The sequence below is a fragment of the Hyposmocoma kahamanoa genome, unplaced genomic scaffold, assembly GCF_003589595.1.
Source record: "Hyposmocoma kahamanoa isolate Upper Pololo Valley unplaced genomic scaffold, ASM358959v1 84, whole genome shotgun sequence".
Classification (NCBI taxonomy): domain Eukaryota; kingdom Metazoa; phylum Arthropoda; class Insecta; order Lepidoptera; family Cosmopterigidae; genus Hyposmocoma; species Hyposmocoma kahamanoa.
The window spans coordinates 4,844,754-4,861,168 of NW_020654229.1; the positions used below are offsets into that span (position 1 = coordinate 4,844,754).

The 16,415-nt window shown below is 35.0% G+C and overlaps 2 protein-coding genes across 2 annotated transcripts in view; one reads left to right on the forward strand and one right to left on the reverse strand.

The window, feature by feature from the left end:
• Positions 1–173: 173 nt before the first annotated feature.
• The window catches only part of LOC113234421 (MDS1 and EVI1 complex locus protein EVI1-B-like), a 21,181-nt gene continuing 4,939 nt past the window's right edge, over positions 174–16,415 (forward strand). Inside the window, exons 1-8 of the mRNA XM_026469731.1 lie at positions 174–278; positions 1,051–2,265; positions 2,634–2,688; positions 7,220–8,152; positions 8,570–8,682; positions 8,740–9,085; positions 11,487–11,677; positions 13,019–13,210. Coding sequence (XP_026325516.1) covers positions 189–278; positions 1,051–2,265; positions 2,634–2,688; positions 7,220–8,152; positions 8,570–8,682; positions 8,740–9,085; positions 11,487–11,677; positions 13,019–13,210 — 3,135 coding nt within the window. The 5' untranslated portion in view covers positions 174–188. The remainder of the gene's footprint in view (positions 279–1,050; positions 2,266–2,633; positions 2,689–7,219; positions 8,153–8,569; positions 8,683–8,739; positions 9,086–11,486; positions 11,678–13,018; positions 13,211–16,415) is intronic.
• On the reverse strand, positions 13,212–15,573 carry LOC113234488 (carbonyl reductase [NADPH] 1-like). Its single transcript, XM_026469822.1, has one exon. The coding sequence runs from the start codon at positions 15,515–15,517 to the stop codon at positions 14,651–14,653; it is 867 nt and encodes a 288-aa protein (XP_026325607.1). The 5' UTR covers positions 15,518–15,573; the 3' UTR covers positions 13,212–14,650.

Consider the following 16,415-nt stretch of genomic DNA (forward strand, 5'->3'; position numbering starts at 1 on the left):
AAATTCGTTGGACAGAAAGAGACAAAACCAGTTAGCATTGAACATATTAGGGATATCTGAAATTTTCTGATTATTGTATCCATAGAGAAACATATAAAATGGTTCTATCGCTCCTTTAGCTGATTATTTGTGCGTGCGAGTTTTTTCGCGATTCTTTCATTGTTTCTCGTCAATGTAGAAGTACTATAATGGCAGAAAACAGTAAAAGGAAACCTCGAAAGTCTAAATTAGTGCTCCGAGAGTGTGATTTCGATGACGACAGGAAAGATGAAACGAAGGTATTTTTTGTTTTATACGACCACCATTTTGAAAAGTTCCGACTACCCATTTTATCTAATAATCAGAAAATATAGGTAACTTCGTGAAATAAGTATTTTATTTAAATTAAAAAATAGTAGAAAGTGGCATGAATTTGATATTTTCTTTCTATTTTTATAAATATCTTAGGCAAAGGACTGCAAAAAGTGAGGGTAACCTATAGAATGAAATTATTTTAGTGGGTAGAACAATAAATTCGATATTATACATGTTATGCCTAAATAAATACGTAACGTGGCTTTTCGATGTTAATCTGTCGTATATTTAATATCATATTTAGATTTTAAAATTATTTAAAGCTTTAACTCCAAAAACAAAAGGAATTTTTAAATATAATTATCAATGCACACATGTCCTAAACTTTGAGTCAAAACAAACATATTTGAAATATTTGAACATTTTAATAAATATTACCTTTCTTGTAATTTATTACAGTGTAATTTTGGTTACAACTGGATATTATCCAAATACATTCATAAGAGATGATACAAACTTATGAACTCGAACGCCTCGTGGAAGAATGGCATAATTGAAGTTATGGCAAAAATGTTTATTGCTCTATTAGATACAGAAAAATATAACCCACATCCTCTGAAATTCTTGTAACTCTATCAACTAATATTGTCGATGTGGATGTGGATTATGTTCTTCTGTATCCAATGGACCTATGCCATTCTTCCATGAGGGGTGCAAATTGATGATATAATTTTTACATTGCGCTCATAATTACAGAACCCAAAATCGGCCTTATCAAACATATTATCAAAAATCGATAAGAATACGTCACCAGAAAAATCCAATATCGAAGTCTCCGTAAGTGTTGAAATAGAAAGAGATACACAGGATGAATATACCAATGCTAACTTGCCGTATAGAAAACCAGAGAGGAGAATCTTTACAGAGTGTCTTCTACCAGAGGATACCTTAAAAGAGGAAACTATGAAACTTGTGGAAAGTTCTACAAGCACTCCGGATAAAATAATTGAAATTGAAATACGTAACAATTGGGGTAAATTTGTGCAACCTGGAGAAGAACAAAATGATGAATATGAATCAATGATTCAGACAGCGCTTTGCAGCTTTAAACAGTGGAATTATCAATCGAGAGTACGTGAAAGCATTTTGGCATACAAGTGTTACATTTGTAACATTGGGTGGTGGCAACTGACACATTTTAGGGCCCATATAAAACAACACAAAGACATAAAAGTGAATATTGAACCTTCTCATCACGAATGTTATATTGTTGCCTTCTATAGTGAGCAGGGATCGATGCGAGCAGTCCAAATTGATGGAGTATGTCGTTATTGCCTGAGAGCATCAAGTGAACATGAATTTATGAAACGAAATATCATGTCATATTTTTGTGAGGGTTGCGATGGACGGTTCTTCACCTGTGCAGCCCTCTTTAGCCATGAAGGAACTTGTGGACGGTTTCAAAAGATACTACTACAGAATAATATACTAAATGATTACTCTACATGCCAAATTTGCAACACAAACTGTCTGACACAGGCCAGATTCGAACAGCATTTAATTTTAAGGCATTCTGTATATTCCGATGAACCTTTGTCTTATTTCTGGCCTGCATCCCGGGCCTGTCATAAATGTAGCTTAAAGTTCTTCATGTATTGTATACACATATGTCCTAAAAAATTTGAAAATATATCGTGTGTGCATTGCTACAGAAAGTTTCAGCATGCGTGGATGCTGGATATCCATCTAGCTACGAATAATAGTACCATTAATTGCAGAATATGTAACAAAGGTATAAAACAATGTAGCGAAATTGAACATATGTTGAAACATACTGACACATATAAATTGGCATATAAATGTCAAAGATGCGAGAGAAACATTCTGTTCCCCAATGATCACTCAGCAAGAAAACATTGTGAATTACAACATTATTTAAGATGTGAAATGAAAATGAAAGGATTCCTTTTGGTAAGTATAATTTTTAACTGACTTCAAAAAAGGAGGAGGTTCTCAATTTGACTGCATGTTTTTTGTGTGTTTGTTATGGCATTTGTGAACCGTTTATGATGATTATTTTTTTTATTGGAAAGAGAGTACTTCATTATTGGTCCCATTTAAATTAGAAGAAAATATTCCATGTGTAAGGTGGCATACTAGGGGATGAATCCGGTGTCGCGTACTTTCCAGTAACCGATTGCTAACTTTTTATTCAGTTTGTATGTACATATAACCAAATAGAAGAAGGTTCAAAACCTGGAAAGTGTGCAGATCCGTGCCCAGCAGTGGGACGATTGATAATGATGATGATAAAAACATTAAAATTTTGTTCGTTTCAGGTTCTAGTGCCTAGACAAATATTACTTGACCACTCTCACCTAATGGACTTGTCAGGTAAAACACAAAACAACTATATCAAATTATATGTATATACAAAGTGTTACAAAAAGGGTATACACTGTATGTATGTCATTCAAAAGCCCTGATATCTGCCTACAGTGCCAAACACTGTAGAGAAACTGTCATTGGACAGGAATGGCATAAGTATGCACACTAGAGCCTTAACAGGGCATTGTGGCTTGAACAAGCACATGTCAAATATTGGGCAGAGAGAGAATAGAGAATGTACATTCTGCCACAAGGCACTATGGAAAATGATAGAACAACGGCATATCAAAAATACTTTTTACTTAAGTCGTTATAGACGCAATTTTTTTTTTTTTTTTTTTTTTTAATTGTATTAAAGTGGTACTTTAATATAATGTAGAAATTTTGCGTGAATTGCATTTCGAATACATATTTTTTCATGTGAGAAATTGTAATTCGTAAGAAATATTTCAGGTCTTGTTCGCTTCAATACTTTAAATTTCATTTTTTTCAACAACTTGTGCGAATATATATAAAGTGTTATGCATGTCTAAAAAGCCCATAGTATATAGATTTTAAAGCAATTATAATGTTGTGGATTGTTTGATTATTTTTCTATAAAAAAAATTTACAAAAAGTGAGGGAAAAAAAGGTACGTATTTGAAATTCATCGAGACTTTTGACAGTTACTGATGTGTCCCGGTGCTTTACATTTGGTGTTGTTTTATAGCTCAGATATTCATAAATAACATTTATAAAAATCAGCTGCGGATACGTGCGGTTTTAGAAGTTATCGCGAAAACTACGATATAAGAAACGGAAAACCGCTATCTATAGTGGTTTCTTATGTTGTACTATTGAATTGATTAGTTTGCGGTATATTTCAATAAATTATAGGTATTTAACATTTTAACAGGGCGTTTTGTCTACATTTTGCATTTATTTTGTGGTACTACTTTAATCAACAAAAAGCACACTACCCTCATTTATGAAATTATATAAGCAGAGTGAATTAATTTAATAAAGCTATTACAAATTGATAATAAAACTAAACAGACGTTTGATTGTTACGTATCATCACTGAATTTCAAAATGTCAAATTCTTTCAAGTGTTCCAAGCGTGAATTATTACTCTTACATTGAAGGAGGAAAAAAACTTGAAACCCTATCAACAGTTTTAAAAGGCATTTGCAATGCCTATGTTCAGGGCTTACGTTCAATAGGAGAAGAAATAGAAGCAAAACTCGTGGAAAAACTAAGGCTTGCTGACCGTGATGATACAAAGTCTCTATATTTGAATCTCATAGAAAACGCAAGCGAAAGCAAAGGGCAAAAAATCAAGAAGCATTGAGTGTTTTCATTGACTTAGATTTAACGAAAGCACAATATATATATGTACTTAAGGAATTTAACAACCGAACGTGACTGTGTTCTATTCCCACCATTTTATAAAATACAAGAAATCAAACAGACATGTTATCCACCATCTACAGCAATAGAAATTACAAATACACATGCAAAAGTACTAAACCTTCAAGATTTATTGGACCACACTGTAGCTAGGATTTTGGCCATAGATTCGGTGTATAAGAATGGATTGTGTCCATTGACTTACAAATGAATGGACGACGGGTCTAATACAAAAACCACGAAAAAATGTCCCAAGTCAACCTATTTAAACGTAGTCACATGTAAAGGAATATGAAAAAGCTAAAACGTTGAATTTAAATTGTAATGTCATCGCAGTACTGTCTAATTTTGCTTGCTTCGCTATCAGTCGAACAAACGAAGACTAAAGCGTGAATGACGCTCTGTATTCTATTTTAACGCCCTATAAGTTCGGACACTTTTTAGCGCGGACCCGACGTCCATATAATTGTAAGTCAATGATTGTGTCATTTAGTTTTATACAGTAAATGGGGATGTGATGGTTCATCTGGTCAAAGTCAGTACAAACAAAAACTTCCAGAGGAGTCTGAACTTGTTTCTGATGCAAATTTGTTTATTACGTCGTTAGTGCCTATTAAATTAGTCAATGAGCTTACTGGCGACATTGTCTGGCAAAATCCAGTGTCTTCGTCAGTCCGTTTTTGTCGGCCCATATCGATAGAATTTTGTAAAGAAACTCCTGAAAAAACTAAAGCTGTTGTTGATGAAATAAAGAACCAAATAATTTCCTTGCGGCCATCATTAATTAATAAAGAAGGTGAAGGAGTGAATGTGAAGCACGAACTCTTTCTGACTATGATAGATGGCAAAGTAGCTCAAGTATTAACAGATACACCATCTCGATCCACGTGTACAATCTGGAGCTACTCCACGGCAAATGAATGATCTGACTAAAGTCACTAGTAGGCCAGAAAATGAAAATGCATATCAATACGGACTTTTACGGAAATCAAATAAAAGCTATTTCTGAAATATATTTTTTCATTTCTTTTCAAAAATAAACATACTCTTATAAAAGTATAGCATCTGAACTTTAACTAAAGCAATATTTAATACTCTATGCTTGTGCAAAAATTCAATAGTCTATCTTAACAAATAAGAAAGTTATTGATTTTTGATCTGAAACAGACCTCGATTTTCCATAGTGCAAGGCTGCAAAACTCCTGTTCATCTACTCACCCTATGCTTCCCCCTGATGGGCGTACGAAGCTCCATACTGGGAACGCCCATACCATCAGAGCCTGGAAAGTCCTTCAGTTCTTCAATGCTGTCAGCCTTGGCTCTGCACTGTGATTAGTGGTGATCACAATAGATCAGTCAATGGTCGCAGTGATGAGGGGATGCATAGACCCTGAGTGAAGCCACCCTAATATTAATAATAATAATGATACAGATCACCAAAAGTTCCATTTTTTTCTGTTTCTCGTAGACCCCCTTCAATTGCTCCAATTGATATCTTTCATTGATACTGTTGAATTGGTCCAGCGCCAGTCTTGTGCGAGTTTTTGATTTCAGATTAGATTTTAAAATATTGTCGTTAATAATGCAGCAGAAAATAGAGTCAGGTATCTTATTTATTGAGTTGGTACATTTGATCATAATACTCTTTTCGCTACAACCTGTATATATTTTCTGTCTAGTTTCTATTAAGATCTGTAATGTCAAAGAGAAAAAACAACCCGGGGTGAAAATAAAATATACCCAGGGCATCAGAAATAAATTAAAAGAAAATAAACGTTAAAAGATGTGATCATCGTTGATTAAAGCTTTGAGAGACTCCATGTAATCTAGTGTTAGAACCACTTTAAGACTGGAGATGTCTAGAATAATTAGCTAGGATTTTCTCATCGCTTGTTGCTTAGGATTCTGTTATGTAGACATACATAGACCGATGCTACAGCACAACTAGATGTACACTTTTGTCGTTATCGAAAAGAAGAATTCTTATCAATATTTTTATTGCCGATATTAGTTGTGTTTTTTTCGTTTTTTTTTATGACACTAAGTGATGGGCGAACAAGTCGTGTGCCTGTCCATAACAGTTGCAGCGCCACTCAGAACAAATCTCAAAGATCTGAGGTGCACTGCCTCTGCGCCTGTCACCCTGAGATATAAGTTGAAAAGTCCCATGTGCCTGTAATTTCACCAGCGCCCTTACCCTTCCAAAGCTGAACGCAGCAATGCTCACGTTACTGCTTCGTTCAATAAATAGGTATGGTGGCAGTACTTCCCTGGATGTAAGATGTAAAAGAGTTCTTTTACTAAGAGTCTCTACTCTACTGCTGCTGAAATTTAGTTCGTTAATTCATAAAAATTTCCCATATTCACATTGAAATATCAAGTTAACTGACACTGACATTCGACGACCTCCGTGGTCGAGTGGCTTACGTACCGGTTTTCATGGGGTCGCTTTGTCAATGTTGAATAATTAACCATACAAATTTATATTAATTGTCAATGCCAATGTAGAAAAATTAACTATATATGTATATTATATTAATGTATATTTATATTAATTGTCGATGTCAATGTAGAAAAAATTAACTATATGTATTATATTAATATATATTTATATTAATTGTCAATGTAGAAAAATTAAATACATATATTAATTTTGTGTCGGGTTTGGGTGTATGTGGTGGCGTCATAGTTACCGATGTCCATAACATAAGTGCTTTAGTTACTTTAGGATCAGAATATTTATTGTAAAATTTATAATAAACTACCGGAAAACATGAAGTCATTAGCATTATTCAAAAAGAAACTGACATCGATATTGATTGATATATGTTATTATACTATTAATGGTTATCTACATGACAACTTATAATTATTCAATTCAATGACATTTTGTATCATGTTTTTAATATTTTAACTTATATCTGACTGATATTTCTTTGATAGAATTTTATTTTGACATTTTAACGGAATTACTTTTATTTTAATATTTCTATGCTGCTTGTTGGCAAAATGTGCTGAACATTTTAAATATTGTAACATCTGCTTATATTGTACCATATTTACAAGAAATAAATGATATTCTATTCTAATCTATTCTGTAACACCTGTTCTTATCTTTCTCATAAAATTTTATTGTCTTTGCTTGCAGTCAAAGTACGGAATGAACCTGCGAAATCAACTGAACAACCAATAATACCCGAACTAGTGCCAATTAAGAGTCGTCCAATAAAACTTCCGCAACTGAACGTGGCGAAATCAAAAACAGGCTTGGTTAAACCTATCGTTAATAATCAAATGAAAAATCTGGAAGGCGCCTGCAGTAAAAGTATTCAGGACCAAAACCGTAAAATAATTACGAGAGAAAACGTACAAGAATATTTATTGAAAGACCTAATGGAACAGGAGAAAGCACTTGACGAGGAAACAACACTTGAACACGACAAAAAAATACTTGATCACGATTATATCAGGAATTCATTTCGTTGTAATAATGCAGAATATATGATTGATGATATTAAGCAAGAACCGAAAGACCAACGCCGTAGTGATTTACTAAAAGTCATTAAAAAAGAAAATATAGATCAAGATTATTTGAATGAAGATAAGAAAGATATAACAGTCAAGCAAGATAAAGATAACTTGCACATTGTAAGGATAAAAACTGAGCCATTAGACAATATAGTACTTTACCCGGATTATAATATGACTAACATTGCAGTAAAAGAAGAAAAGGTTGAAAATGACTTGTCAAATGTGTTCCAAGTGTCAAAAGATATTGCAAATGTATTTCAAGCTTCCACAAGAATCACTGGTGAAGTTCAAGAATTTGTTAAGGAAGAACCAATGGATGATTTTGATTATGAGGATGACATTATTATGTTAAGTAATGAGAATTTCACTATTGTAGAACATCCTTTAATCAAATCAAATGAAGATTGTTCTCGTGAAGATAGTTCAGCTAAAATACAGTCGAATGAATTTCAAGAAGATCTGTCAAAATTTGAACCCGAAATAATTGTTACAAACCAAAGCCCGAGTAAAATGATTGAACCTGATTTGAAAATTGCTGCAAAGAAGCAGAGTAAAATTTTTAGCTCTGACATAAAGATTGTTTCAAATAGAATTTTGCTTAAAACTAATGATGATAAAACTAAAAAAGAAAGAACGCCAAAAGGTGCGAGGTGGTATAAGTGTAACAAATGTAACTACCAAAACATATTCCGTGAATTTAAAAAACACACTCTTCAATGTCGGCAGACGCAAAAGTATACTAAAATTACAAATGAAGATGAAAGTGAATTAGCCAAAGAAAGTCTATGGGATCAGTACTATTGCACAAAGTGCAATTGTATATTCTTTACTCTAAAAAAATATATTTTACATTTTATTTCACACAATGTGAAACAAGGATCCTGCCCAGTTTGCGCGATAAATTTACCGAATGTTACTCAATTAGGAATGCATTTTATATCCCATGTAAAACAGTCTTACGTTAAAGACGTACAGAGCTTGAAAGCAAACGAAGAATTGAAAAAGAAAAACGAACAATTAGTGACAGAACATGAAGAGTTAATGAAGAAAAACGATGACTTAATTAAATCAAATAAAAAAGTGATTAATAAAAATGAAAAATTAATTAATGATAATGAAAAATTGATGTACAACGAGCTGTCAATGGAAGAAGATATAGATTTATTGAAACAAAATGAACAGCTATTCATTGCTAATGAGAAATTAGCTACTAATAATGTGGCGTTAAATTCACAAAATGAGGAATTGAGATTAAAAATTGACGAATGTAATGCAATATGGCGAGGAATTGGCAAATGTTGCATGTATAAGTGTAAAGATTGTCAAGAGAAAGTTTTATTGAGAGACTCATTCCGCCATTTTGAAAGTCATTTAATACTTGAACCTGCTACAAGTAAACCTGACAATGATGAACAAATAAATCGAAAAAACGGAATTGTCGATGCGAGCATCTTGTCACCAGAAATAATTCATAAAATCATTGGTAAGCAAACTTTTTTTTATTGGTAACTTTGATAGACGATTCCAAAGCACGAATCAACCATACACGCTCCATGACACGGGTTTACACATGGTTTACATTGAGGAAGTTCGATCGAATAAAAATTATTTGAACAGCACGTGTACCCGACGATTCGGGTCTCTAAAAGATTCAATCATTTTTGTACAACACAGCGCGGGACATGAATTTCGCTTCATATGTATAATTTTACAAATTTAATTTTAGAGCGCTACTGACAATATTTTATTGTTATACCATTCGTTCCCACGTGAAGTCCCTTCGCCCCGGTTCGCTACCACACTGGAGATGGAAGAGACTCCTTATTAATTTTAAACGTTTAAACGTTGGTATTTTTTAAATAAGTGTGCCTAAAAATCGCTTACAGGTACCTTTACAGCTACCAGCAGCTGACTAGAGATGTAGTTTTGATTTATTTATTTTTGGAATGTTTGCAGCAAATTTTTAATAATTAATATATGTTGAGTAGCAGGTGATTAGAAATCTCCACAAAAATTGTAATTTTTAAGTTTGTTGAATGTCACGATGTCATAAACTGAGTGAACAAATAGATTTATCGCAAATGGCGCTACGGCAATAAAAAAAAAACAAAAAGAAAAAGAAGAATTAAAAACCAAAAAGAAAAAGAAGAATTAAAAACCAAAAAGAAAGATCTGGCAACAAATAGAAAAATTCGTAAGGTCCGCTAGTTAGTTCCATGGCTTAGTTGGCATAGCGTCTGGCACGATGTGGTGGAAGACGTTGGTTCGAATCCAGCCGGATTGAAGAAATTTTTTCTAAGAGTTCGATAGTTGTATTAAAAATTATAACCCGTGATCGAAATTGAGGGAATGAATTTAGCACAACTAAAGAATAATGTGGACATTGCCTTTTACAAATCCCGGAACTTCTGGAAACTGGTTGCATTTGAATATGCGTATTATCCATTGAAATTTGAGTACCTACATTGGCGACAAATAAATATATATAAATTATATGCTACAAATCATTGTAATTTTTCTTATTTTTAATAATATCAAGTAACGGGACGAACAAGTTGTGTGTCTGGTGGTAAGTTACATGCCTGTCCATACCAGTTGCAGTGCCACTCAGAGTTAAATCACAATTGAGAGGCACTGCAACTGCGCCTGTCACTTTGAGACATATGTATGTATACGTTGACAAGTTCCATGTGCCCGTAATTTCACCAGCACCCTTACCCTTCAAAAGCGGAACGCAGTAATGATCACATTACTACTTGGCGGCAGAAATAGGTGACACAAGGAAGTTCTACTGCTATTAAAAAAGTACTTATCAACGTATTTAAATTTAAAAAATAATCATGAGACAACCTTTTTATCTTGAAAAAAAAATTTTACGTATTTATGACTAAATAGGTATGTCCATGTTAAGAAAACCTTCTGATCACTGATTATAACTATACGCCGTCCAACCATTTATTTAACTTTTGACATATGCATGCCTTCGAAGTTCCGTAATTATTGACATACAACCTAAGACAAAAAGGCAATACTTCCTGGCCTCTTTCATTTTTTAATTTTAGTGAAGAGACGTGCTCTTTAGCTCCGATATTTATCGAGCCAACAGATCATGTAGCGAAGATTATTCAAGTTGATAAATTTTGGTACGTGTCTAATAAATTATTATGAAATTAAATAAATTATAAATAAATATAATAAATTCTTATTGTTTGTTATAATGAATAATCGTCGGATACTTCTCCATATGAACGGGAATCATTACTTGAATCTTCATTAACATTAATTCTTGAGAACACAAATTGTCAAACGCAACATCACGATCCCAATCAGACAATATTTCCCTTTTGAACTCGCTCACATTGATGATTAAAAGTTCTTCATAAATAAAATCGATTGTTATAAAAAATCGAATCAGAAACGCACTAGCACATCACTAATTGATTAGTATTCGAGCTAATTAAATTTTTATTGAATTGATTCGAACACTCAGAAAAAACGCTCAGAAAAAATTCCTTCGATCCGGTCGGATTCGAACCGACGTCTTCTTGCATACCGTGCCAGACGCTATACCAACTAAGCCACGGAATGAACCAACGGACTTCACGAATTTTTCTGTATGCTTGCGTCGTGTCTTTGTACTTGGTCTTTCAACGACTTTTTAGTTTTTAGTATTCGAGCTGTCAAAAGTTAAATAAAGTGTAGTGGAGTAATTTGACAAAAATAATTGAATGTCGTCATGGTGGTCATATATCATTACATTCAATAAACTTAAAAATTTCAATAAAATTATCTTTTATTCCTGGACTCTTTTATCTTTTTGTATCTCGCTATTTGTTTTTGATTGCGTTCTTTCATAATGTATTTTATCTTTACGTTTTTTTTAGACATCCTGAAGGCCCCGAAGGCATCTTTCGTCCATTCTCTTTTAAAAAAATGTGTAGTTTGCGAACGCGTATTCGACCGTCGAAACGACAGCAAACGACATTTAATCGAACATATGTTGAGAGACGCTTATGCCAGTCTTCATGAGCACCGTGCTCTGCAGTGTCAGCTGTGCCACATGAAGTTTGACAAGGTAATTTCTGTAAGGAACCTTAACGGCGCGTTCCCATTTATTGTTGGACGACTGTCGCGTCTAGCCCGTTCCCATATCACGACTGTCTGTCTTACTGTATCGTGGACGTTCATTTTGTCGTTGAACGACTGTCGTGTCTACCTGTTCCCAGTAGACTGTGACGACAATTTATCGGTTGCACGAAAGAATCGTTTGAGGCTGCAATTATCTGTCGTCACATTTCTGCCGTGACGTTATATTTATCATCGGACGACTGTCGTTCTAGCTTTTCCCATTGTCACGACAGCCTGTCGTCGTAACGTCAAAAAGTCAGTTAATCGTGTTCTTCTATCTGTGAACAACTTCATTTAAATATACAAGCCACGACACTAAAATGCACGACTATCTGTCGTCACGACATAATAGAACGCGCCATAAGTGAAAGGAAACTAAAAAAAATGATAAGTAATAATTTTTACTACAGAGAGAGTGATGCAACAGACCTCTGCTTTCGCTTCCGTAACCGCGAATGTTCCGCATGCTTTTTCACATCTCTCCGTTTCTGCTTCCGCAACTTTTACAATGGAACTTTTATCGGAAGTTTATAACTTTATCGATAAATATTCCATCGACTATTCACTGAATAATTATCACGCATAAGCTATAAAAAACCGAACTTGTGTCTTTTGAATCATCAATCTGCCAATTATTCATCCAACTGTTGTGCACAGGTTCCTTTGAGTTGTCAATTTTTGTAAGGTAATTCATGCATACACTACATTTAGAACTATGTCTACTAAAAATACAAAGAGAAGACATTTTGAAGTTTTTAATTTCAATTTAATATACATAATCAAATCCGCCTGTCGTTATTAAAATGTATATGAATTAAAATATGATCAAAATTGATTTCGATACTAGTAGGCCAACTGGCGAAATAAGAATAAAGAAGGTAAACATTCACAAATCAGACATTTTTACAAAATTTTACCTTCTTTCACAATCTATCGATAAAACTGCCGACGACAACTACATGACTATTTAAAATTTTATGAAAACTGTCAACCCTGCAAGTTTAACTCCGTCTTCGCCTAAACCGCTGAACCAATTTTGGTGAATTTTAGTATAAGAATAGATGTTAGGTTACCATGCAGGTCTGCCACGCGGAGGTCCCGGGTTCGATCCCCGGCCGGGTCAGTTTAGAAAAACGAACTTATCTATATTGTCTCTGTACACCGTCGTAGTTTCAGCTTTCCATGAAACAAACTACTGTGGGATCAGAGCAACATATGTAATGATGTGTATTATGTGTTTCTTATTAATTGTGAATGTCTGGGACTTTGATACACTGGTCTTTTCCAGTCGGGCCTGTACAAACAGCACATGCGAGACCACGCTGGGCTGCCACTCTACAAGTGCGAGCTCTGTGACAAGTCATTCAGCGATTCGTCGAACTTTGCCAAGCACAAGAAAGTGCACAACTTCGAAGTTTTGATCTGTGACATGTGCAAGAAAAAGTTTCATTCCAAGCATCAAATACAGAAGCATATGGCGGTTAGTAATTTCGTTTTGTTTATTACACTATGTAATAGATGTTTTTATATTTTAAGATGCTGAAAAGGGTCGATGATCTTGAGCAATCGATGTTTTAAGCTACGCCTACTATATTACAATTATGAAATGAATTAGCTACATAGGTCCATCTAGCAACGCGTCTCAGCTATCACTGCCGACCTTCGTATGCGTAAAAGAGAAGAAACTAACAGTTTGCGCGCTTCTTAAAAAAGGCGTCCATTTCCGAAATTAGGTTCAAAATAGAAAAAATAAACCAACTACGGTCCACAACAGCCGTTCTAGCTATTCCCACTGTGACGACAGTTTGTCGTTGTAACGATAAAAAATCGTGAACGACAGGTAATCGTGTCGTGCTATATATGAACAACTTCATTTAAATATACAAGCCACGGCACTGTAAACTGCACGACAATCTGTCGTCACGACATAGTGGGAACGCGCCCTAAGCAAACATAGACTATTCACAAATCTGTATTTGATTAATAACCTCATTTTTGAACTATCATTTTTCAAATAAAATTTTAATATGTTGTTCGAATTAATATTGCTGGAAAAACTGATGAGTTATCAATGAAATCTTGAAAATATACGTGAAGCTATTACTTATTTAATTTATTGAGTGATTGCTTTAGAGCATAGTTTCCCAAAGTGGTCCATACCGCCCCTTAGTGGGCGCTGAAGAGTTTTAGGTGGGCGATAGGGGCCGCGGAAGCTATTGGGGGGCACTATCCAGGAGGTGCTACCGCATTTGAAAAAAAACCTGAATTATCTATATAAACTACCTTGTGATTTTTTGTATTAATATTGGTGTTGAAATTATTTTATCTTGCCTAAGTGGGCGGTTATGCCAAGAAGTTTGGGAACCTATGGTTTGGGGTTTTAACCAAACCGGTTTATTTACTTTTCTGGCTTATCGGATTGGAACAGACGTTACATAAGTAAAGTTACCATAGCAGCCAGAATCAAAAATCTATATAAAAATATACCATAAAACAATTCATTCACAAATTTTCAAAAATTCAAAGACAATTCTCGTAAAAAAAGCATATTATTCAGTCACAAAATTCATGCAGAATAGTGACCTCTTACAATATGATCTCGATGTATAAATAGCCTTTGTTTATAATACCTAATCCAAACAAACATTTCAGTGACGGAAATTAATGTTACATGTTATAATAAAATAGACATACATCAGTACAGAGTACTAAAAAACCGACCTCAAAAGTCACTCATCTCCTAGGTTGCCACCTTTAGAGGTGGAATATTTTTTCAAATTTCAATTTCATGAAACAGACTAGGCATGCCATAGTGTTGATGAAACGCGTTGAAAGATGTTAAAAATTCTCCGTTATCGGTTTTTTTTAATATTACCACATATTCAACATCATGCACTTGTAAATGCTTTCATTTGTGTAGCTAACCGTTGAGGGTCTTCGACTTGAAGTAATAATCAGCATTGTAGTCGTACCAGTCCAGGACTTTCCTGTCAAACCACACGTAAGCGCCCTTGAGGTTCTGCGGCGCGTCCAGCACCAGGTAGATGGGCGTCTCTGCCGCCTGGTCGGCGCTGTAAAAACCCACCCCTTGAGTCATATCAGTGCGCACTAGACCTGGGTGCATCGAGTTTACAGAAATATTTCTCGCCGCGAGCTCGTTCTGCTGCAACATCGTTAAGGCGCTCAACGCCACCTTTGCCACCCGATAGGCCGCAGCGGTGGCATCATCAGCGAGCTCTTCCTTCTTAAAAGTCCCATTTCTTGACTCCTTGAGAAACCATTCAACGAATTCATTGATATCATTCACAGTCATATCTTGTCTCGACAGTCGTTCGATCCAATACTTGTTCCTAACGTTGGATAGGTGCCCGCAGTCGCTCGAGATGTTCAAGATGCGTCCATTGTTCCTGACCAAGGGAAACAGCAGCTCTTGAATAGTCAGGATGCTTTTATAATTGATGTTGATGATTTCCTCATTCTCCTCGTGGGAGTTGTACAGCTGTGCGCTGTTGGCGATGGCTGCGTTGTTGATTAGAATGTCAATGCCGCCGTGGCTGCGCTTGATGTGCTCGCGAAAGCGCAGAACGCTTTCTCTATCGGTGACATCCAGCTGATGGTATTCAGGATTAAGGCCGAGTTCTTTAAGCTGCGAGACAGCCGTGCGCCCGCGCTCTTCGCTGCGTGACGTAAGATACACCACGCCGTCGTACCTCCTCAACAGTCCCTTCACAATCGCAAAGCCAATTCCCTTGTTGGAACCGGTTACAACAGCTACTTTCTTAGACATGGTGTTCTAATCGACGTTCGTTTATACAATGCGAATAGATCGCTCAAATGATGCTATTTCATTTTGTACGTCGACCCCTAGATAACGTTATCGGAAGGTCTGTTCATTATTTTTAACGATGCCGATAACGTAATCGGACATATAAAGTGTTTAATCATATGCTTTCAAAAACGTTCAAACCGAGTTTAAAAGGTTACACAAGGCGACTTTTAGCAGCAATGCAAACGCGATTAACTTTTTAAAGTAATTAACTTATTTATTTATTTAATGTATCTATTAATTTAACTTTTAAATTTACAATTAACAAAACAAAACAATGTCCATAAACCTATATAATTTTTCGTCGTTGCAGTCGCGCATTTACATCGATGCAGTCGCGCGTTTCCATCGATGCAATCGCCTTTAAAGGTTTTCTAAGTACAAACATACACCTGATATTGCAGTATGCACTACGTGCTACTTTTTCAGCTAAGACTATTTTAATTATATTCAAAAACATTTTTTCAGACAAATAAATATTTTTGTATGTATTTTGCCACATCTGACAGTGACACCTGTCAAAAGCTCAAGATACTAAATTATATTTGTGTGAAAATTACATAAAATTTTTATACATTTAACTGCCTATGTGGCCGAACAGTTACCATGTCGGACTGCCACGCAGAGTTTCCTACATTATGGCTTACATTTATTTCTCTCGTGCGTATGCGTGTAATTTGTGGTCGTCTATGTAAGTGTCGTGCGGGACTATGTTGAGTATGTGCGTTATTATTAAAAAACAAATATATAATTCATGCTAAATAAAACATTAAAAGTTATATATTTTTTTTATGAACGAAAAATACTATAACGAAAAATAGGTGTGTCGCGCGCCCGCGTACTGCGCGTAGTACGCGGG

Excerpts from the sequence above, each read along its gene's own strand:
- LOC113234488 (XM_026469822.1), bottom strand. The coding sequence starts at position 15,517 with ATGTCTAAGAAAGTAGCTGTTGTAACCGGTTCCAACAAGGGAATTGGC.